Source organism: Colobus angolensis, unplaced genomic scaffold (genome assembly GCF_000951035.1).
Source record: "Colobus angolensis palliatus isolate OR3802 unplaced genomic scaffold, Cang.pa_1.0 Scaffold170, whole genome shotgun sequence".
NCBI lineage: Eukaryota > Metazoa > Chordata > Mammalia > Primates > Cercopithecidae > Colobus > Colobus angolensis.
Window position 1 is genome coordinate 3192663 of NW_012114822.1, and position 22911 is coordinate 3215573.

General features: G+C 50.0%; 1 protein-coding gene across 1 annotated transcript in view; it reads left to right on the forward strand.

Annotated features, from left to right (window-relative positions):
* The first annotated feature begins 269 nt into the window (after positions 1-269).
* Positions 270-22911, forward strand: part of NPHP4 (nephronophthisis 4) — a 131724-nt gene continuing 109082 nt past the window's right edge. The window contains exons 1-4 of the mRNA XM_011938285.1: positions 270-444; positions 8687-8830; positions 17926-18098; positions 20152-20216. Of these exons, the coding sequence (XP_011793675.1) occupies positions 310-444; positions 8687-8830; positions 17926-18098; positions 20152-20216 (517 nt within the window). The 5' untranslated portion in view covers positions 270-309. The remainder of the gene's footprint in view (positions 445-8686; positions 8831-17925; positions 18099-20151; positions 20217-22911) is intronic.

The window sequence follows — 22911 nt, forward strand, 5'->3', positions numbered from 1 at the left end:
TGTTACTGTGCAACTTCCATACATTCTAAGCAAATACAACGAATATATATACCTACATTTATTTTTCCTCTTTGAAATGCAAGTGGTACTTCCCAGGGAAGGCAGCGTGGGTGCCAGCCAGCAACAAAGTCCACTTGTCTAGGGTTTGCAGAGTGCAGGTTTGGGGAATGGAGGTTCCTCTGGGATTTAGTGGGAGGCAGAAGCCTTCAGGATTGCTGTGACCACTGTAGCCCTTACAGCTCTTCTCTTTATTTGAATGTGACTGGCACAGGTCATCCGGGAAGCCCACGGGACCCTCAGGCGGGCAGGATGAATGACTGGCACAGGATCTTCACCCAAAATGTGCTTGTCCCTCCCCACCCACAGAGAGCACGCCAGCTTGTGAAGGAATCCACAGCTTTCCAGTGTGTCCTCAAGTGGCTGGATGGACCGATAATTAGGCAGGTAACAAAACGTGCTGTTAGCAGATACATGTTGTGATTGCTGTTAGTTGAGATGTAGCTTCCAGTTAACATACGGTATGTCCTTGGCTTATGATGGTTTGATTTTCGATTTTGCTACTTTATGGTGGTACCCATACAGCCATTCTGTTTCTCACTTTTAGTGCCGTTTTCAATATATTACATGAGATACCCAACATTTTATTTAAAATAGGATTTGTGGGCCGGGCGTGGTGGCTCAAGCCTGTAATCCCAGCACTTTGGGAGGCCGAGGCAGGCGGATCACAAGGTCAGGAGATCGAGACCATCCTGGCTAACCCGGTGAAACCCCGTCTCTACTAAAAAATACAAAAAACTAGCCGGGCGAGGTGGCCGGCGCCTGTAGTCCCAGCTACTCAGGAAGCTGAGGCAGGAGAATGGCGTGAACCCGGGAGGCGGAGCTTGCAGTGAGTCGAGATGGCGCCACTGCACTCCAGCCTGCGTGACAGAGCGAGACTCCGTCTCAAAAAAAAAGTATTTGTGTGAGATGACTTTGCCCAGTTGTAGGCACATGGAAGTGTTTTGACCATGTTTAAGCTGGGCCACCCTAAGTTCTGATGTTCAGTAGGTTAAGTGTATTAAATGCATTTGAACTTACGATATTTTCAACTTAAACAGGGTTTATCAGGATGGAATCCCATCATAGGTCAAAGAGCATCTGTATTGATTTTCACTTATTCACTTGCGTCTTACACCACCATACCCATTACCTTGGGCCTTGGCAGTATTTGGAGGCAAAGTGGCCCATCAGCAAAGAGAATCTGATTCAGTGACATGGTCAGCACTTTTGACACTGGGTAGGGTTTCTTTATACCCACAGTGGAGCAATTTAAAAACCCAAGTACTCTGATTTCCTGGGTTATTTCTGAGCCAGGTGGCCTTGTGCATGGTTCAGCATGGCCCGCTTTCAGCCTGGCAGTGAGGACTGCAGGGGCTGAGCTCCGGGCATTCTGGCAGCTCTGTGCGTGGCTGGATGTACCACGGCCTTGGGCACACTCAGACCTGGGCCCTGATGGCGTCACATCCATCTGTGCCCTTCAGCTGGCGGGGAACCTACTGGACAAGCTGGTGCTTCTGTGCTGCTGCCCATAGGATACCCACACGATTGGATTGTCCTCGTGAGGCCCAATGGCCCATGGGGATGCATGAGAAGAATCAGTCTTGCCATTGTCAACCTTTTTTTACAGGATTTGGCTTGGCAAGTCCTTTTTCCTCTGCAGCTGGGAGAGTGATATTCACATATATTCAGTTGTTGGAGCCCCGGGTCTGTGACTAATTTACTATTATTAAATCACTGATGTTCTGTATCGTTCAATTCCAAGCCCTCGGATTGAGTACCTGCTGTGTCTTTGCCACTGTGGTAGGTACTGTGGTGGCTGCTGCTTTTACAGCTTTACTTCCAGCACTTCACTGTGTTAATTCACTTAATCCTCAGAGCAGCTCTGTGAAGCTGCCACCACCTTACTCCCATTTTATAGAAGAGCAGCAGAACCTGCTAAGTAAGAGTGGAGCCAGCAGCCCAGGGCGATGGCTTTAGCTGGGATGCCACCCTCCTTGTCTGGCTCAGCCGCCTTCCAGAAGCTCACAGAATAGTTGATAGCACATCCCTCTTTCCTAGGAAGTTTGCAAAGGAAATTTTATTTCCCTATTTCATTTTATTTTTATTTGTGAAAAGGTAATTCACATATTTCAAAATTGACAAGGATACACAGGAAAAGTGAATCATCCCTTGGCATCCCCAGGCACCTGGTGTATCACCCTAGATACAGTGTGTTTTTGTACAACTTTCATAAATTCTAAGCAAATACAAGTAAATATACCTACGTTTATGTTTCCTTTTTAAAATGCAAATGGTACTTAGTGTATTCCATTCTGTACCTTTCTTTTTTTTTTGAGATGAGGTCTCACTCTGTCACCCAGGCTGTAGTGCAGTGGTGTGATCTCAGCTCACTGTAAACCTCCTCCCCGTGAGCTCAAGCGATCCTCCTTCCTCAGCCTCCCAGGTAGCTGGGACCACAAATGTGCACCACCTCGCCCGGCTAGGGTTTTGTATTTTTGGTAGAATTGGGGTTTCACCATGTTGGCCAGGCTGGTCTCAAACTCCTGAGCTCAGGTCATCTGCCCGCCTCAGCCTCCTAGTGCTGGGATTACAGGTGTAGCCACCATGCCCGGCCCTGTACCTTGCTTTTCAAAAAAATTCAGGCAGTATGTCTTATCGATCATTCATGTTATTACATGAAGAAAATTTTCTTGTTATTTCTGAAGACTGCACAGTATTTCTTTGTATGAATGAGCCTTTATTTATTTATTTATTTAGAGACAGAGTCTTGCTGTGTCGCCCAGGCTGGAGTGCAGTGGCACGATCTTGGCTCTCTGCAAGCTCCGCCTCCCGGGTTCATGCCATTCTTCTGCCTCAGCCGCCCGAGTAGCTGGGACTACAGGTGCCCGCCACCACACCTGGCTAAGTTTTTGTATTTTTAGTAGAGATAGTCTTTCACCGTGTTAGCTAGGATGGTTTCGATCTCCTGACCTCGTGATTCGCCTGCCTCAGCCTCCCAAAGTGCTGGGATTACAGGCATGAGCCACTGCGCCCAGCCGAGCCGTCATTTATTGAGTGAGGCCCTGATTGATGAACATTTAGACTTTTTCCAGTCATTTGCTGTCATAGACACTGCTACAGTGAATAACCTCATTTTTTTCATGTACAGATAATGTCAGAATAATACCTAGAAGCGAAATTCCTGATCCAAAGTCATATGTTAAAAGTTATTTAAAACCCAATTACATGTTGTTTACAAAAAAGTGCACTTTAAGCATAAAGACATAAACAGGTTGCAAGTAGAAGGGTGGAAAAATATAAACCATGTACATACTAAGCAAAGAAAGCTTTGCATCTGTGCTAGTAGCATAAAAAGTAGATTTCAAGGTGAAGAGTATTCCCAGAAATAAAGGGGCACTTCATAAAGACAGTGATCTTCAAGGAAACGTAACAATCCCTAAATGTGTGTGCATTTGTGTTAGGGGCCGCCAAGACCACCCCCCAGGTTTGAAGAGTCTCTAAGAGGACTCACATGACTCAGCATATAGTCGTACTCTCAGTTAAGGTTTATGGCAGCAGAAGGATACAGAGCAAGATCAGCGAAGGGAGGAGGCATATGGGGGATGTCTGAGGGAAGAGGGTACAAACTTCCAAGAGTCCTCTCTCAGTTGAATCACATAGGATGCATTTGATTCCTCCAGCAAGGAATCGTAACAACACACGTGAAATGTTGTGTAACGTCCCAAATTCCAGACTCTCAGAAGGGAAACACGTGTTTAGCATAAGCCACAGTACATAAACGGGTTAGGCACAGTGAGCCCCTCTTACCAGTTACGTGGTAGGAACTCTCCTGAAATCTGAGTTCCCAGACTCCAGCAAAAGGCCAGACTTCTAAGCTGGTCTTTCAAAACATAACAGTCAGGTCTGTTCTGATAACTCTTTTGTACAAAACAGCAAAATTGGACAGAACTAAAGGGAACTATATTCAGATTCATAATCATGGTTGGAGACTTTTAACTCTTCTCTCAATTACTGAAGAAACGAATAGATCAAAAAACTCCTAAGGATTTGGAAGCTCTGACGAATACTGTCAATCACCTTGTCATCTCTTAAACGCTACTCCCAAGAAAGCTAGAATACACATTCTTCCCAAGTATACCGTCAATCACCTTGTCATCTCTTAAACACCACTCCCAACAAAGCTAGAGTACACGTTCTTCCCAAGTTTATATGGAACAGTCATCAAGATAGACCCTCTGCTGGGTCATTAAAATGTCTCAATAAATTTCAAAGGACCCAAATTATAGAGTATGTTTATTGACTACTGTGCTTTTAAGTTATAAATAAATAATATGAGATCTAGAAAATCCTCAAATAGTAGGGAATTAACATACTGGATCAAAGAAGAATTAATAGGGAAATTAGAAAATAATTTGAACTGAATAATGGAAGAAAATACACAGATATGTAAGATATAGCTAATACAGTTCTTTGAGGGAAACGTATAGCTTTATATGACTATTAGAAAAGAAGAAGGTATAAAATCAGTGACCTCTGCTTCCTCCTTAACAACCTAAATAAAGGAACAAATTACATACAAAGTAACTAGAAGAAAGGAAATGGTAAATACAGTTATGCATGGTTGCTTGACAGCGGGGGTACATTCTGAGAAATGGTGTTGTTCGGCGATTTTGTCTGTCATTGTGCAAACACCATAGGATATACTTACACAAACCTAGACGGTGAAGCCTGCCCCACACCCAGGCTCCATGGTGTGGCCCAGTGCGTCTAGGCTACAAACCTGTATGGCACGTCACTGAATACTGTTGGCAATTGTAGCACAACGGTATATCAAACATGGAAAAAGCAGTAAAAATATAGTATTACAACCTTAAGGGGCCAGTCATACATACAATCTGTTGCTGATGGAAATGTCATTATGTTACCCATGACCGTATATGAGCAGAAATTAATAAAGGACAAGTAATGGAGAAAATCAGCCAAGCTAGAAGTTGGTTCTCTGAAAAGATTGATTAAAATTGATCAAGACAAAAAAAGAAAAAGAAAACACAGGCTACCAGTATTAAAATGAAAGAAGCATCATGATAACATATGCTATAGAGGTTAAAAATATAATGTTGAATTTTATCAGATACTAAAGGAAGAAGTAAGACGAATTCTAGACAAACTTGGAAAATAGAGGAGGAGGGAATACTTCCCGGCTCATTTTTTGAGGCCACTATAATTCTGATACCCAGTCAAGGGCACTACAAAAAACTACAGGCTGGTATCCCTCATGAATGTTAACGCAGCAGCCCTGAAACTATCAGGACAACAAAGCCAGCAATATGTATCAATGATGGGGTGTTAGGATCAAATGGGGCGTATTGCAGGAATGCAGTGTTATATATACAAAGATCAATCAAAATGCAGTGTTTAAAAGATGATAAATAGAATTTGTGTAAATTCTATAAATAGAGTTTGGAAGTGGATGATACAAAGGTTTGGTGTAGATAGTCTTATAAGTTTGTATAATTTTAGTTGTTTTGAGAATTAATAGCTTTAGATAATGGCCAAAGCCTTCTTCCCTGTGAAAGGTGTTGGCTGAAGAATATTACATGCTTGTTTTGAATTCAGGGCACTTTGTTAATGATTTTAGTATATTTCTCATACTGTCCCATTTACTTTTTTTGTTTAGTTTAATTTTACCATGATCATTGATAACATTTCTTTATTTTGGGGTATTTCAGTGCAGTTTGATATTCGTTGGGCACCGCGACATTTGGGGCTGTGCAGATGACAGGGTTGACTCTGCCCTATACTGTGCCTTCAGGAGCTCTCAGTGGATTCTTGTTTGAACAGGCTGGGTGTGAGTAGCGTAGAGGTGGCGTTCTGGAAAGAAGCCCCAGCCAGCGACGGTTCTGGGAGCCACGGGGATCCTGCCTGAGGATAGCCTCGTGAGAGTGCAGGAGAGGAGGGGGCAGGGTGCTGGGGGAACCCGGGCAGTCCCGGGCGAGGAGGGGCACGTGCAGAAACTTTGCCTAGACCCCAGGGACAGAGCAGGGAACACGCTTATTCGAGACCCACGTCCTCACAGAACTCACATTCTAGATGGGGCGGCAGACAGTCAACATGGAAAAGCCAGGGGATTGCTCTGGGGAGAGATGAGGCAGGTCAGAGGGTGGGTCTGAATGCGGGAGGAGCTGAGGAGGAAGAGGGAACAAGTGTGGTGATGGGAGCTGGGGGCCAGGCAGCGGCAGCATGGTGATGGGAGCCAGGCTTGGAGTCTTCAGACCTGCTCTGCTTGCCTTCCCCGTCCCCGTAGATGACACCACCTCCCTCCAGGTTGCTTTACTTGAGATATGGGACCAGTGCTGGACCTAGGAGGGCTTGGCCAGCCTAGACAGCTGGCCCTTCCTGCTTCTCTCCCTTCATGACCACGCAGCCGCTCCTGCGAAGCAGCAGAGCCCAGGTGTGCCTGCTTCCTGTCACCCTCCCTGCCCCTCCCTCTCTCACCTGGTTGGTGGCAGCAGCCTCCTAGTGGACCCCTGCTTCCACTCCCGCCCCAACATGGCAGCTGCGGGAATTTTAATTCTGAATCAGATTGTGTCATTTCTGCTTAGAATCTCTCCCTGGCCTCTGCATGATTGGAGCAAAAGCCCAGCTTCTCCTCGCGCTGTGAGGCCTACCTGAATGCTCCTGTGTCTGGCGCCCATTCCTTCTCTCCTCCCTGGCCCAGCCTGCTGCAGTCTGGTGGGCTTTCTGCTTAGAATGTAGCTAGGATTGGTTTCCATTCAGGGGTGGTGAGGCCAGCGGATCAGAAGACGACTGCAGCTGAGACTCTGTGTGTTACTCAGGGCTCCCAGGACACGGGACAGGCCATGTCCCACAGGCCACCTGGGGAGGTGCAGGGTATGCTCAGGAGGCAGGAGGGTGGAAGGGAGGCATGGGCAAAGACTTGATTATGGTTTTGTGGGAGGACTGGGCCAGGGAGGGTGAGCAGCTGGACAGGCTTGGCGTTGGCCAAGGAGAGTCATGTCATGGTCTCTGAGGTGCAGGGATGGCCTGACGTTTCTGCTCACTGACCCTGAGAGAACAGGGCAGAGGGTGGGACTCCTGGGGTGTGTGAGCCAGATGGAGGGAGTGGGACGTGTGGGCTCTGGATGGGTTGGTTTTCATGTCAGACACGTTCTGACAGGCCTGCCATTTGCCACCCTAGGAATTAACTGGCTCTGGGGGACGGTCTGTCTCGTCACTGAGGCCCCAGATGCCAGAGCATCAGTAATACAGAAAATTAGAAATTACAGGCTGGGCACGGTGGCTCACCCCTATAATCCCAGCACTTTGGGAAGCCGAGGCGGGCGGATCACTTGAGGACAGGAGATCAAGACCAGCCTGGCAAAACCCCCTCTCTACAAGAAGTACAAAAATTAGCTGGGTGTGGTGGAGTGCACCTGTGGTCCCAGGTCCCAGCTGCTTGACAGGATGAGGCAGGAGGACTGCTTGAGCCTGGGAGGTGGAGGCTGCAGTGGCCAGAGGAGACCCTTTTCTTAAAAACAAAAACAAAAACAAAAAACAGCTACTAAACAGGTACTATAGCTAAATATAGTTCCTGCACTTCTTGCTGGCTCCTGGAGCACCTGTGCTCTCTTCCGCTCAGGACTTTTGAGTTTGCTCCTCCTCCTGCCTGGCTCCCTCTCCCCAAACCCCCTGTGGTTCTTCTCATGCCCTCCTTGTTCTCAGCTCAAGGGTCATGTCAGAGAGCCTGCCCTGCCCTGCCCACCTCTCTCCCCGTCCTTCACCCTCTAAGCCCTGTAAGGGCAGAGATTTTGTCTGTTTTGTTCCTTGTTGTTTCCCTAGTTCTTGGAAATGTGCCTGGCAGAGAGTCATTGCGCAGAATAGATGTTTAAGTAACATTTGCTAAGTGAATGGGTGAAAGAAAGGTGGAAGACTTTGTCTCAGGTAAGAACCTGTCACAGAAGAGCAAAGGCTAAAGCAACACTTGCTATAAGTGGTAAAGCTCTGGGCAGGGTCCTGCCTGTCTACACTCTGGCTGCTTTGTTCTGTGTTCTGTATTTGCAGCCATGATTTCTCAGTTCTCAAAGATCTGCTTTTTCCTTTGCCAACATCACCCCAAAATCTGGGAAGCTGAGGATTTAGAGTTTCTGGTTATATCAGGAAGGGCTCATTTGGTTGGAAATGATTAAAAACCGCATCCAAAATGATTTAAATGAGAGGTGATTTGTTAACTCACACAACAAATCCACAGCCAGCATAAGCTTCAGGTGTGACTTGAGCCAGGTCTCAGGTGATGTCACCTGGACTTGTTCTCTCTCACCTCTTGGCTGCCGGCAGCCCTGGGCCTCATCCTGGCAGGCGCCTGTGTCCTGTGGTCATGTCCTCTTGTGCGTCCTGGGCTCTGGCTGAGTCAGAAGCCTGTGTCTGTTCCAAGGGACTGCAGTCTCTCGTTGGCCAGGGGAGGGCCAAGTGCTTTGGTTTGTAACCCCACCAAGACCAGTGGCTGTGGGAGAGAGGTAGTCCCCCGATAAGGAAACCAGCGTGCTTACACCTAAGCGAGGTGGCCCCATGTGCACCCACGTGGCCTGCCAGTGACCGCCCGGCTCATGGTGCTGAGACTCTTGAGGGCCAGTTCCCCGTTGTTTCCTAGGGAGAGCTGGAGGTGCTGTCAGAGATTGAATGCCATCTGCGAGTGTCTTTCTTTGATGTCACCTACCGGCACTTCTTTGGGAGGACATGGAAAACCACAGTGAAGCCGACGACGAGACCGCCGTCCAGGATCGTCTTTAATGAGGTGGGTCCTGGTGACAGAGGCAGGGGCTGCTCTAAGGCGGAGGGTGGGTGTGCGGGGGGTCCTGGGTGGCAGCCCAGAGAGTGGGGCCTTGCCGAGACCTCACAGGGTGTCTCAGACTTGTGGGTCCCAGCAGCATAGAGCTCAGTCTGGGCACTTTGTTTCCAAACAAAATCTTACGTGAAAGCCAGTTTTCTTAAACAGACGAGAGAGCTCTGCTCTGCTCTGGTTGAAGGGTCAGGGGCATGGGGGTCTTGTCTCAAGGAACCTTGGAGTTCTTGGGAATATTGGGAAATGGTTGACCTCATCTGTGGCCGCTGCCACTACTGCTCCCTCCCCTCCCCTCCCCCCTTCCCCCATCCTCCCTCCCGTCCCTTCTCCCTTCCCCGCTTCCCCTCCTCCCTCCCCGTCCTCCCTCCCTTCTCCTCTTCCCTCCCTTTCCCTCCCCTTTCACCCATCCCCTTTCATCCCCCCTTCCCTTACTTCTCCCTTCTTGCTCTCCTTCCCCTCCCTGTCCCTTTCCCATATCCCCTCCCCTTCCCTCCTTTCTTCCCTCCCTCCTGTATAGAGAAATTAAGATTTAGTAAAGTGACTTGCCCAGGTAGCAGGTATCAGAGCCTGGACTCACACCTGTGCCTTCTGTCTTGAGACTGGCAGGTGGGTGGGCACTGGTTGAGGAGTGTGTTTTCCCTCAGGTGGTCTTGCGGCTGGCCACCCTGCGGGCTGGTGTGCCCTGTCTCTGCGGTTCACTGCACAGCGTGCATTGCATTCAGCATCTGCTCTCTGCAGGGCGTCGAGCTAGGCTCAGGGTGATGATGGTGCTCACCTGACAGAACTGCAGACTGTTGGGGAGACACACCGAGCAGGTAACAGAGTAATTGCAAGTTAAGTTCTCAGGAGGAGACCAATAGGAGAGCGCAGAGACCTGCTTTAGGTGGGTGACAAGGGAGGCCTCTCTGCTAAGCTGCCGTTTCAGCTGGGCCCTACAGAATGAGAAAGAAGCTGGCTTCGTGACAAGCAGGGATGAGGCTGCTTCAAGCAGAGCGGGGAGAGCTGGGGGTGTTAGGACGAGAGGAGAGCCCAGGTGCGCCGGTGGGTGGGGTTGGCAGGGTGGCCCCGTCGTGCCTTCTGACTGGGTCCTACAGGGTCTTCTTAGGGACGTTGGTGTTTTACTCTTAAGAGCCGGTGATGTCATGGAGGTCATGGAGGCCTTTCCCATGCCTGGCTGCTGCTTCACAGCTGAACTCGAGTAGGGGGAGTTTGAGAGGGACGGTGTCCGAGCACATTGAGTGTGCAGCAGGGACAGTGTGGAGGCGACAGAGGTGATGAGAGGGTCTCGTCTGTCTTGGTTTGATCTTTCTCAGGTATAGAAGGAGGCCCAAGAGGCCTGGTGTTGTGACAGTTTGTATGAGGAGTAACAGTGGGGGTGACAGTGGCCGTCCTTTGAGACGTTACTCTAGGTAACCACTGCCCAGGCGTGCCTTTTCTGTGGGTCCCTGCTCTGGCCAGTCAGCACCTCCGCCTTGGGCCACAAGCTCGCTGCTCTCCATACCCCGCCATCACCCAGCGCTTGGATGGTGTGTGTCTTGACATGGATGGGTCCTGGCTCTTGCCCTTCCTCCCATGGGTAGTAGAGGGAGAGAATGACCTCAGAGGTCAAGAAGCTTCAATAAAAAGCCTGGCTAGAGTGTATGTCATGACAGCTAAAGATGTGTCTGACATTAAGGTTGTGAAACAGCTTATGCAAATACCTCTTAGAGGGCTGTCTGGCCAGCCGTGTCAGAAAAGGTTGCATGTTGTAAATCCGTGTGTGACTGCGGGTGAGCCCTTAGAGTGCTGTTTCCGCACAGGCAGGGGGTCCCCTCGCCGTGAGTTCCCGGTGGTGGCGATGCTGGGCCAATTGATGGGGATAGGGCTTTTTAGCTTTAGCTTCCTCTGGTGCGCACAGTGAGCCCCCGAAACCTGGTGCTGTGACAGCCGTGCGGCGGGTGGTGAAGGTAGCCATCCTTTACCGGGAGACTCTTCTTGTGGCCGGGCATCAGCTCAGAAGCATGCTGTCATTTCATGCCTATCATCCTCCTGTGCAGGTCAGGATCCTGTGTACCCATTTTAAAGAGGAGGACGCTGAGGTGCGTGGAGATGGAGTAACTCTACCAGCTTATTCCCAGGTGGCGAGTGGGGGCGGGAGCGACAACCCTGTGCATCTGATGGCACCACCTGCTGTGGCCTCCGTGACCTCCTGCTTCTGAGGAGCCCTGCATTTTGTTCTGAAATGTTCTGTAGAATGCTCAGGGTGGAGTATGCTCTGAAATCGGGGATGCCTTGCAGTCACCGAGGTGCCGGGGCCAGTTCCCTCCTCCTGCCTCACCCCCGCTGACTTCAGCTCTCCATTTAGAGAGGCTTCGGACCTTCCTAAGGATCCGCGCTGCACGGGCCAGAAGCGGGGGCTTCCATCTCCCTACTGTCTCTCTGGGCTGCAGAATCCGGATCCCCGTAGAATTCCAGTCGCGTGGTAGGGCAGTCTTCGGAATGGATGCATCTCTGCCTTTCTCGGGATTACATTCATGCACCCTGAGGGCTTCTGTTGCAGCTGAAGTTGGGCAGCACTTGCATTTCAGCACATCCTGGCAGCTGCGTGTCCTGCTGCCTGTGCAGTTCACGATTCAGATGTGTTAGGGAGACTAGGCGCTCGTGGCTTTTCGGAGTCTGGAATACCTGTGCTGGTGGCTCCCAGGGCAGCCGACTGTGGGAGCCACATGGCTCAGCCTTGGCCTGTCATCTGGGTGCGTCTCTTGTTGAGGCTGGGGATGCGCCCGGGGGACTAGTGGAACGTAGCTCTTAAAGCCTCTGGAAAAATCTGCACCCTTGGACTTGGAGTCGTTGGAGAAGGGAATGCAGCAAGGACAGTGTGGGGTGGCCAGGGCACTTTGAGCTGAGAGGGTGACGCTGAAGCCCTCGCGCTGTCTGCGGAGCCTGCTGTCTGCAGCTGCTATGCCCTGTGCGGGCAGCAGAGGCCAGTGATGCCCCAGGAATGAATCCCTCCTGCCAAGCTGTTGAGCAGCGTGTTCTGTGCCAGGCAGTTTCCTCCATCTCCTTGGCGTTCTCATACAGAGTAAAGGTTTCGTTCCAGCTTAGTTAACTAGTTAACTTATTTAATTGTGTATGCAAATGTGTGCGCGCATCCATGTACACAGTATCTGCTCACAAGTGTGGATGACGCGCAGAGTGCCCCCAGGAGTGGGCATTCATAGGCATGAGGGTGTGGCAGCATGTTTGCACCCTGTCTGCTAATTGCTCTGTCTACGCCCCCGTGGAAATAGAGGTTCATCAAACACCCTTTGCCCTTTTCAGGGGTGATTCTGAGACTTGGCAAAAATCTTTCTCTGGTTTTACTCATTGCCTGGGTTTTTCTGGTCTTTGCCTATCAGCAGTGGGTTGGGGGGATCTGCTTTGGGGTTGGTGAGCTGCCAGTAGCAGGGGACTGCATTTGGAGCACCCATGGCTGTCTAGCCCCCACGTGGTAACGCATGGATGCTGCATGCTTGGGTTTTGTGGAGTGTCCGTGTCACACATGACCCTGAGAGAAGGGGCTGTGGCATGACTTTGCAAACAATGATGTCCTGGAAAAGACTTGGAACGCAGAAGGCTTGTCTTGATCCAGAGCTGAGTGTTTTGTTTTGTTTTTTTTTTTCTGCAAATGATGAATTATTTACATTGGGTCCATATGCAGGAGAGCGGTCCCCAGACACCTCTCAGCTCTGAGCTCAGAATTCCGTGTTCTCTGAGACCTTCCCTGGTGGAGAGGAATTGCCTTTCACTTCCTCTGAGCCAGCGAATCATTCATTCAACTTCTAAAAAAGTGTCTTTTAAAAAATAATCCTGGAGGCCACGGTTCTGTGCAGTTTCTCAGTTTTCTTTTTGAGGTGGACATACTTTTCCCTTGGATTCTTCCCTTAATGACTGTGGCTGGTATTGGGTGACCGGCTGCTTTTCCCTCCTTTATTTATTCCAGGGGAGTTACTGGGCAGGAATCCTGGTGGTTCTCCAGCAACAGCCTAAACTCCCATCAGGGGAATCTTTCCTCCCAGAGCCCACCAGCCCCAGTGTCACCAAAGCAGCAGGGCAGTCACCTGCCCTGGCAGAGGGACGCAGGTAATTGGGTTGTGCCCCTTCCCGTCATCACAGCCATGAGAAAGCCCCCCCCTTGAGTGGCTCTTACTCGTCAGAGCAATGAGCGCGCTATCATTTCCCGTCGAAAAGTGGATGCTGCCAAGGAATATCAGTGTAACCCACGTGAAACTCCTGCGAGCCCTTCCAGTGCCTGGATTCTTTGGCCTGGCTGTGGAGCTTAGAGGAAGCATTGGCTGCAGAGCCCAGCTGCTGCTCCTGTGCTCTTGCTGTTGCTCGGCAGAGGGCAGGCGTGTCCTGAACATCATCACAACAAAAGCAGGAAGCCAGCTTCATGTCCCAGCGAGCTGCTTCCACAGAGGGAGGCTCCATGGCTCTGGGAGGCCAACTCAGGCCCTGTGTGCCTGTCTGTCTGCAGCTGGGGAGAGCTGATTTCCTCTCTGGCACAATGGAAACCACTGCTGTGGTCTTGGAACCTGAAATGGAGATGAAAGAAAATGGTTTTTAGAAGGAGAAATGATTGGTCTCTGTGATGTTTCCAGGGTTTAATTACGCAGTGATTGAACTGCCAGTCATTTGGGGACAATGGAAAGCTGTAAGTTTGTCAGTTTTGTTGTTGTGTGTTCATAGCACTTTCTTTTCTTTTTTTAAGAGATAGGGTCTCACTGTGTTGCCCAGGCTGGAGTGCAATGGTACAGTCCTAGTTCATTGCAGCCTTGGACTCCTGGGCTCAAGTGATCTTCCCTCCTCAGCCTCCCAAGTAGCTGGGACTATAGGCATGCACCACAGCACCCAGCTCAATTTTTTTTATTTTGATAGAGCTGGGGTTGGATATTTCTTGCTTTGGGTTGTAATCATGCTTGTTTACTTACTTTTCTAAGTAAGCCAAGGAGTTGCTCTTTGGATCAGAGGGAGAACTGGCTTTCGCCGTGGGCGTTGAGTTGAGGTAAGGTGGGTTAGCATCCTGCTTCATCACTGATCCCTGTGGGACTTCAGGCAAGTGATTTAAACTCCTTGATCCTAGAGGGTGAGGGATAAAAGACTACAAATTGAGGCCAGGTGCAGTGGCTCATGCCTGTAATCCCAGCACTTTGGGAGGCCGAGACGGGTGGATCACTTGAGGTCAGGAATTTGAGACCAGCCTGGCCAACAGGGTGAAACCCTGTCTCTACTAAAAATATAAAAAATAGCTGGGCGTGGTGGCTCGCACCCATAATCCCCGCTACTTGGGAGGCTGAGGCAAGAGAATCGCCTGAGCTTGGAGGGTGGAGGTTGCAGTGAGCTGAGATTCACTGTACTCCAGCCTGGGTGATAGGGCAAGACTCTGTCTCAAAAATAAACAAACAAACAAACAAAAAATACCCTACAAATTGGGTTCAGTGTTTACTGCTCAGGTGATGGGTTCACCATAATCTCACAGATCACCACTAAAGAACTTCCTCATGTAACCAAATACCTGTTCCCCAAAAACCTATGGGAAAAAAAAAAAGAAATTAATTTGCAAGAAAAAAAACTCCTCCTGACTTCATTCATTTGCTCATGAGAGATAGGAGTTTGCATCCCCTAAGTGCTGCTGGAGTATTAAGTCATGTGCTTTTCCGTAAGCAGGGACCCACTGGGCAGTAGCTTTTATTCAACAAATGTTGGTTAAGGGTCTTCTGCGTGCCAGGCTGTGTTTAGGAGCTGGGCGTGCAGAGATGGATAAGATGGTGTATTATCCTTTCAGCCAGGATTAAAGTTTACATTTTTACTCCAAATGAGAGTTTCTCGACCTTGGCACTGCTGACGTTGTGGGCTGGATAATTCGTGGGGCAGGGGGCTGTCCCTGTCCCTGTCATGATGCTTTGCAGTGGAAATGGACGGGCTCCCCTGATCCCTGCGGTCTTTGAGGGGTAGTGTCTGGGAAGCCGTCCGAACGTGCAGTGTGAGCCTGAGCCGGGGGGTAGAACTGCATGCAGTCTCTGCATTATTTGCCTGGCTGAAGGTATCCTGTTAAAGGCTTATGAAGACAGTTTTTTGGAAGGGACTCATTCTGTTCCTGCTCAGCTCCTCTCTGGCCTCGCGGCCCAGCGTCGTCTGAGGAGCCCATGTCATGTAGGTGCCAGGTCGCGTGGCCGTGCTGTGGGGGGTGCCCAGCTGCAACCTCTTCATCCAGGCACATCAGCAGAGGCCCAATTCCACTTCCATCACCGTGGGTGAAAAATGGAAACTTGGCCCCGAGGCAAAATGGTGTCTGTGGTTTTGAAGATGAAGGCATCAAGACAGGAGCATTTAAATGATTTAGTAATCTGTTTATGCTGTCAAGGAGGAAACATGACCAGTGCAGATGAGTGAGCTGCGATGCAGGGGTGACAGAGAGCCTGTCTCCTCTGTGTCAAGTGGCCTTCCCCTGCAGGCGATTTGATGGGCTTGACTTAACCTTTTAATTGTGCAATTTCAGTTGATGCAGAGAATGTTCCTTTCCAAATGTATGGCAGTGGCGTTCCTTAAGTTTCCCTAGACTGAAGGGCTTGCGTACAGGTATTCCTCAGCTGGGTGCTGCCTGGCTGAGTAAGGCGAGAATTGGGGTGGTCAGGCACTCGTGACCTGGTCGAATGTGACTTTGCCGGGATGACCCGAGGGGTGCAGCCATGCGTCTCAGTTGCTCGTAGTTTTGTGTGCGCCTGCCTCATCTGTCCTTTATGAAGCCTTCGAGGCTCAAGCTTCTTGAAAGCTGACTTATGTTTTCCAGGTTCCTTATAATTCTTTAGCTTGGGGCTGTTCCCACACTGGAGGGTCAGTAAATGATTTTTGGAAAAGAGCATATGTACTTATCCGTCAGTAATTGTACTGGTACAGCCGTCTGAACTTTTCAAACAGTGCACTTGGAGGGGCTGACTCTTCGGATTAAAGATGGATTCTTCAGATTCTAAGGTTGGATCGGCTGAGACGAGCAGCTCTGGGGCTCTGTTGCTGCTTCTGTTGTTTTTGGCCTCAGTGATTATTTTTAGTGGTAAACAGAAGGGAGAGGCATAGCCATAAACTTGTACTTGGGACATGCCCGTAGCCGCGGGTTCCACCTGGTTCAGGTAGAGTAATTTCAAGGTGACCTCTAGGCTGGCAGATTGTTGTTGCTCTGTATCAGAGTTGAAAATGTTTGTTTTATTGCCAAGAGAAAAAATGGGTAGTGTTCGTAAGACTGATATGCACAGGTATAAATAGGAAAGGTGAGATAATGACCAACTCGACTTTGCAGTGGGGCTTTTTAAAAGCAGTTCTTCAGTCTTGGAAACGAACATAATTCTCTCTCAGTCCAACCACCTGTCAGCTGTAAGTGGTCATTATTTCATCATATTGCAATAAAAGATAATAGAATAACGATTTATATCTCATGGCTGATGTTTTAATGCGTCTCTCTGTTATCCTGGGCTGACAATCTGTGATTACAGTAAACGTTTTCTCAGTGACACCATGGTAATGACTCGTTAACAGCAGGATTATTCCAAGTTTAAGTCATAGAGCAGAAGACCAGCCTTGGCTCTCTTTACCTCTTTCTGCCTTGGGGGGCGGGGCGGCCTCTGTGCTCAGCTGGTGACCTGTGCTTTGCCCCCCAGCTGGGGTATTGGGGTATGGGTTATGGTTCAGCACCACTCCTGATGCCTGGGGATGAGCATTCCCTGTTGATTACCAAACTCAGTCGGTGGCTCCATCTTTGTCTACTGTGCTTATGGGCATTCCTTTTTTTTTTTTTAAAGATAATGTTGCACTCTGTTGCCCAGGCTGGAGTGCAGTGGCATGATCTCGGCTTACTGCAACCTCTGCTTCCCAGGCTCAAGTGATTCTCCTGTCTCAGCCTCCTAAGTAGCTGGGACCACAGGTGTGTGCCAACATGCCTGGCTAATTTTTGTATTTTTGGTGGGGATGGGGTTTTGCTATGTTGCCCAGGTGATCTTGAACTCCTGAGCTCAGGTGATCCTCCTGCTTCGACCTCCCAAAAGGGCTGGGATTACAGGTGTGAGCCACCACCCCAGGCCCCTGAATTTTAAATAAAAACAACTGCATTGAATTTAATGCAATAGAAAAGCAGCAGCAGAGTGAAGGTGCTTTCATTCCCAAGTGGGAGCGCCCATATGAGATGCGGAGAGGGGGTTGAGTCTCCTGTGCTGTCTTCCCAGGCCCCCTCTCCCTGGGCCTGGCAGGAAGGCGGAAGCAGAGGCTGGCCATTTGCATGTTGGAAATGGAAAGGTGTGAGTGGAAAACCTTTTAAGATCAATTTGAATATCATCTACTTGACTTAGATCTTGAGAAATCCTTTAATAAAATGATTTCAAGGTGATTTTCGGCATAAAAAGGCTTGAGTCTCTTGGGCTCTGAACTGGGGATAATTACTTAGCACCTAAAGAAATACAAGGATTCTTCTTATTAATAGTTTAAATACAGTTAGTTCAGATGGAACTCAAAATGGTTATGCATGAAGCAACCCTGGGAAGGTGTGTTGTCCGTGTTGAGTGTCAGGCGATGCTGGGAGCGGGAGTTGATCAGCACGCATGTGTGTTTGTAGTGGTGGATGTGTTATGTCTTGGGCTGATCTAACTGTGGTCCTACCTGGTGTCCCCCTGCAGAGTTGGGTGCATAGCTGCTCTAGCCCCTTTCTGCTATAGTGGGCCTGGGGTCTGTTGGTGTTTCTTGTGGTGGAATTCCTAGGGAATGGAAAGTTCCTGGAGCAGAAGCAGCAGACGTCTGATGTCCTGGATGTTGGGTGCTCTGGAATAAAGAGCTCTAACACCAATGTTCGAGTCTGAGGGAGTTACCTCAGTGTGCCCGCTTCCCTGGCATCCTGCAGAGATACGGTGCGCCACATGAGGGCATGGTAGAGGGTTCCAGATGCTGTGGCACGTGTAGGAGGGCGGTCTCGGGGGTGGGGACGGCACCCATGTCCTCTTTGTGTGTGTCCTGATCACTCAGACCGTCCTCTGGCTTCTGTTCTGCAGCCCTTGTATTTTCACACATCCTTAAACCAACCTCATATCGTGGCTGTGGTGGAAGTGGTCGCTGAGGGCAAGAAACGGGATGGGACCCTCCAGACATGGTCCTGTGGATTTGGAATTCTTCGGATCTTCAGCAACCAACCGAACTCCCCTACCTCTGCTTCCCAGGACAAAAGGTACCTGCCTTGTTTCTACAACCGGGGGTTTGCCAGTGTCTGTCGGTGTTTTTTTGTTTTTTTGTTTTTTTTTTTTTTTGAGATGGAGTCTCACTCTGTTGCCCAGGTTGGAGTGCGGCAGCATGATCTCGGCTCACTGCAAGCTCCACCTCCTGGGTTCACGCCATTCTCCTGCCTCAGCCTCCCGAGTAGCTGGGACTACAGGCGCCCGCCACCACGCCTGGCTAATTTTTTGTATTTTTTTTTTTTTTTTTAGTAGAGACAGGGTTTCACCGTGTTAGCCAGGATGGTCTCGATCTCTTGACCTCGTGATCCGCCCGCCTCGGCCTCCCAAAGTGCTGGGATTACAGGCGTGAGCCACAGTGCCTGGCCTTTCTTTTGAGACAGAGTCTCATCTGTCAACCAGGCTTGAGTTCAGTGGTGTAATCTCAGCTCACTGCAACCTCCACCTCCCGGGTTCGAGTGATTCTTGTGTCTCAGCCTCCCAAGTAGCTGGGATTACAGGTGCCACGCCCGGCTGATTTTTGTATTTTTATAGAGATGGGGTTTTGTCATGTTGGCCAGGCTGGTCTCGAACTTCTGACCTCAAGTGATGCACCTGCTACCACACCCGGCTGATTTTTGTACTTTTAGTAGAGATGGGGTTTTGCGCCTGGCCAAATTCCAGCATCTTTCTATGGCAGTGTAACTGCTTGTCTTATGGTGGCAGTAGAAAGCCGTACATTTGTCATCTAAAGTTGTGTGTCCATAATAGCATAGTGTGGGATGTTTCTTGCTTGGGGGTTTGCCTTTTTTTTTTTTCTTTGAGACAGAGTCTTGCTCTGTCACCCAGGCTGTAGTGCATGGTGCAATCTTGGCTCACTGCAACCTCCACTTCCAGGCTCAAGTAATTCCTGTGTGTCACCCTCCCAAGTAGCTGGGATTACAGGTGTGTGCCACTACGCCTGGCTAATTTTTGTATTGTTAGTCGACACAGGGTCTCTCTATGTTGCCCAGGCTGGTCTTGAACTCCTGGGCTCAAGAGATCTGCTTGCCTCAGCCACCCAAAGTGTTGGGATTACGGACGTGAGCCACTGCGTCCGACTGGGTTTGCCATTTCTAAGTGACTTAAGGAATTGTTCTTTAGGCCGGAGTAAGGGCTGGCTTTGGCCACGAGTGATGGATTTGAGGTAGAATGGATATGGGCCAAAATCCTACTCTAGCACTGATTCTCTGTGGGACTTTAGGCAAGCGATTTGAGCTCTTGGGCCCTGAATTTATTCATCTGTATATGAGGGGTAATGATAATGCATATCTCGTAAGTTCTGCTTGAATATTGAGCGATGTGGTTTTCACAGGTACCTGGCGGACAGTAGGTGTTCATTCAGCACGTGCTAGCTGAGTGTCTGCTGCGTGCCAGGCTCTGTGTAGGAGCCCATACGGGTGGATAGGCTGGCACATCATCCTTTCAGCCAGGGTTAAAGCCTACATGTGTACTCCAAGTCAGGGCTTCTCAAGCTTGGCACCACTGACCTTGGAGTGGATAATTCTTTGCTGTCATGGGGCTGTCCTCTGTGCTGCAGGGTGTTTAGCAGCGTCCCTGGCAACCCACTAGATGCCAGGGCACCCCTCCCTGCCCCCAGGCCCAGTTGTGACAAGTGAAAAAAAAGTCTCCAGACATTGTCACATGTGCCCTAGGGAGCAGAATCATCACTGGTTGAGAAGCACTGCTCCAACCAGGCATACAGCTGTGGAAATTCCTCAGATGTTGTCTTTCTTGAGACATTTTAGAGTTTTCCAGGAAAACTCTATGGTGTTTTCTAGGAAAGCTCCTCGGTTCTCAGGCTGCCTTGGGTTGGGGCTGCATGTGTGCCAGAGATGCTTGACCATGAGCACCAAGGGCTTGGGTGCTGCTGCTGCTGTGGGCCTCAGCTGCCTTTGCCTTCCACAGAGGATGGGACTGGCGGCGTTTAGAAAGCTCTGGTGGGCTTGGTGGTGGCCGAGGCCTCCATGTGCTTTCCTTCTGAGAAGTGTGCATGTGGCTGACGAGTGTTCTCTGGGTCCTGTCTTCCAGGTTGCGGCTGTACCATGGCACCCCCAGAGCCCTCCTGCACCCGCTTCTCCAGGACCCCACAGAGCGTAAGAGCCAGGCCTGGCCTTGGCAGCACTCGCTGCTCTTGTGCCTTCCCTGAGTGTTCCCTACCTTTAGCTCTGAATGGGATCTTTCTCAGTGTAAACCACTGTCCGCTTAGCTAATTTATCTGAGAGGTTTGGGCAGATGTTTTGTGGCCTTGCACTTCTGGCAGAAAGTAAAGAACTGAAACACCGGCCCTGAGGGAGGGCATTGCTTTGTGGGAATGAGCACAGGAGGGCCTGTGAGAGCCTCCTGGAGGGAGGGGAACAGCTCTGCTCACCAGATGGAGTAGTAGCTCTCCGTCACCAGCCACTGACTGTCTGAAACCTCTGACCGCACAGTCATTGGTTATCTCCAGCATGGCGAGGCCCCATGGCTGAGAGGCCGCCTTAGAGCAGAGCAGGGTTTGGTGGGGAGCTTCCTGCTGTTCCTCTGTGACCAGCCGTTCCCAGGCAGCCAGAGGGAGCCATTTGGGAGGAATGGGGATGACGGTCTGCTCTGCTGCTGCCTGCCTGGAGGATGACAGGAAGGGTGTGTGGTGGGAGGGGTGAGGGTGGCTAGAAGGACATCAGGGAGGCTCAGAGCACAGAGGCTGTGCTTGCCCAGCAGTTGGGAGAGTGTGGGTGGGGAAGAGTGGCTGGAGGTGGATCTGTTGGGGAGGGTGACTTTCTGTCTCTTCGAGGTGAGATGCTGCCTAGATTCCTCGAAGGGGATGCCACGTGTGCCTCATGGCTTATGTTAAAAGTCAAACCTGGCCGGACACCGTGACTCAGGCTTGTAATTTCAGCACTTTAGGTGGCTGAGGCAGGTGGATCACTTGAGCTCTCAGGAGTTTGAAACCAGTCTGGGCAACATAGTAAGACCCTGTCTGTATAGAAAATACAAAAACTTAGCCAGGTGTAGTGGTATGTGCTTGTAGTTACAGCTACTTAGGAGGCTGAGGTGGCAGAATCACTTTGCCCAGGAGGCAGGGATTACAGTGAGGTGAGATTGCACCACTGCGCTCCAGCCTGGGTGACAGTGAGACCCTGGCTCAAAAATAAAGCAAAACAAAACATCAAACCCACTCCCTTTGCCCCTCACAGGTCTTGGTGACAGTCTCATGATAAGAGATGTCAGCTGAAGAGTGATGAGGTTCCTGAGACTGGAAAGGAGAGCTTTCTTTCTCATAAAGGGCTGCAGCCTACAGGTGGCCTTTCTGATAGGCTGGGAAGTGTAGCCTCCAGCCAGAAGCCAGAAACAGACCCTTTGAGAGAGGGGCAGAGGGAAGAGCAATTTCTGCTGAGTGGGGGCTGAGTCTGCTTATTTTAATAACCCCAGGAGGAGTCATGCATGTTTACGAGAGAAGCATGCATGTGCGTGGCTGAGTCCCATGCTGCTTCGTGGGACATGTGTTCAAAACATGGCACTAGCAGGACCCGAGGGGGAAGTTCTCGGCCCCCGATGTGAAAAGGCGAAGCAGAGAACACGAAAGCCCTCCCTGCATGCCTTCCGCGGGCTATCCAGAAGAGGGGCAGCGGCAGGCGATCAGTGGCCAGCAGCAGCGGTGGAGTCTCTAGAAGGGCTGGTTCCAGTCCTGAGGGAAGAAAGGCTAATGGTGGTTAGCTTAGGCTTGGGCATATGGAGGCCTGTCTGGTCCCCCTCCTGTCACTCCCAGAATTCAGTTTTCAAGGCCGCTGTGGAGTCCTCTAGGCCAAGAGGAGGTCCCTTCACTCCACTGGGGGCTCAGGATTTTATTTTTAGTTTGCTGAGAACAACCAGTCAGGAACTTCATTTCATTGCTAAAGATTGACTTTTACGTTATTTTTCAATTGAATCTAATTATTCATATGCCAGGATTTTCTCTTTTGGAAGTATCCTTAGAACAAAGTAGACAGCCACCATGTTCGCTCCACGTCCACAGTCCGCACGACTGGGTCGGGCCGGGAGGGTGGGACTCCAGGCACGCTGACGCAGATCATAATGTGCTCTTCCAGGCATGACTTGTGCAGAACACGCAGCAGTCTTCTCTTGGAGAGTGGACGTTAGCATTATAATGATATGCTAATAGTCTAAAGGCAGCTGGGGCTCACCCGTTCTAGTTTGCACCAGTTTTGTGGGGCTCTTTCTCTGGTATTTGGTCAGGGGTCAAGAAACTCTGGTGGCATCCTTGCCATCTGGTTCCTTTAAAGCAGCTGTACCCATAGATAAAGGGACTGAAGGAAAACAGTGAGAAAAAGGAACTTTTGCTGTTATTTCATCAGGGCTGCCCTAGTAACAGACCCTTCCGGGGTCTTTTTACGGACACAGAAGCTAATGCGAATGTCCGGTATTGCATCTGATGCTTGACCTCTTCTTACTCACTGTTCCACACCTTGCTTTCTTCCCTTACAATTTGTCTAGAAGAATGTTTTCTATCAGTACACAAAAAGCACTCATTCTTTTTACAGCTCTGTGGTATTTTGTGGAATCGATGTTTCATGATTGATTGAATAGATCTCCTTACCGACCCTTAGGCGGTTCTGTAAGAAAAGGTGGGGCCAGACGCGGTGGCTCACGCCTGTAATCCTAGCATTTGGGGAGGCCGAGGCAGGCAGATCACCTGAAGTCAGGAGTTTGAGACCAGCCTGGTCAACATGGTGAAACCCTGTCTCTACTAAAAACACAGAAATTAGCCGGGTGTGAGGGCGAGTGCCTGCAATCCCAGCAACTGGGGAGGCT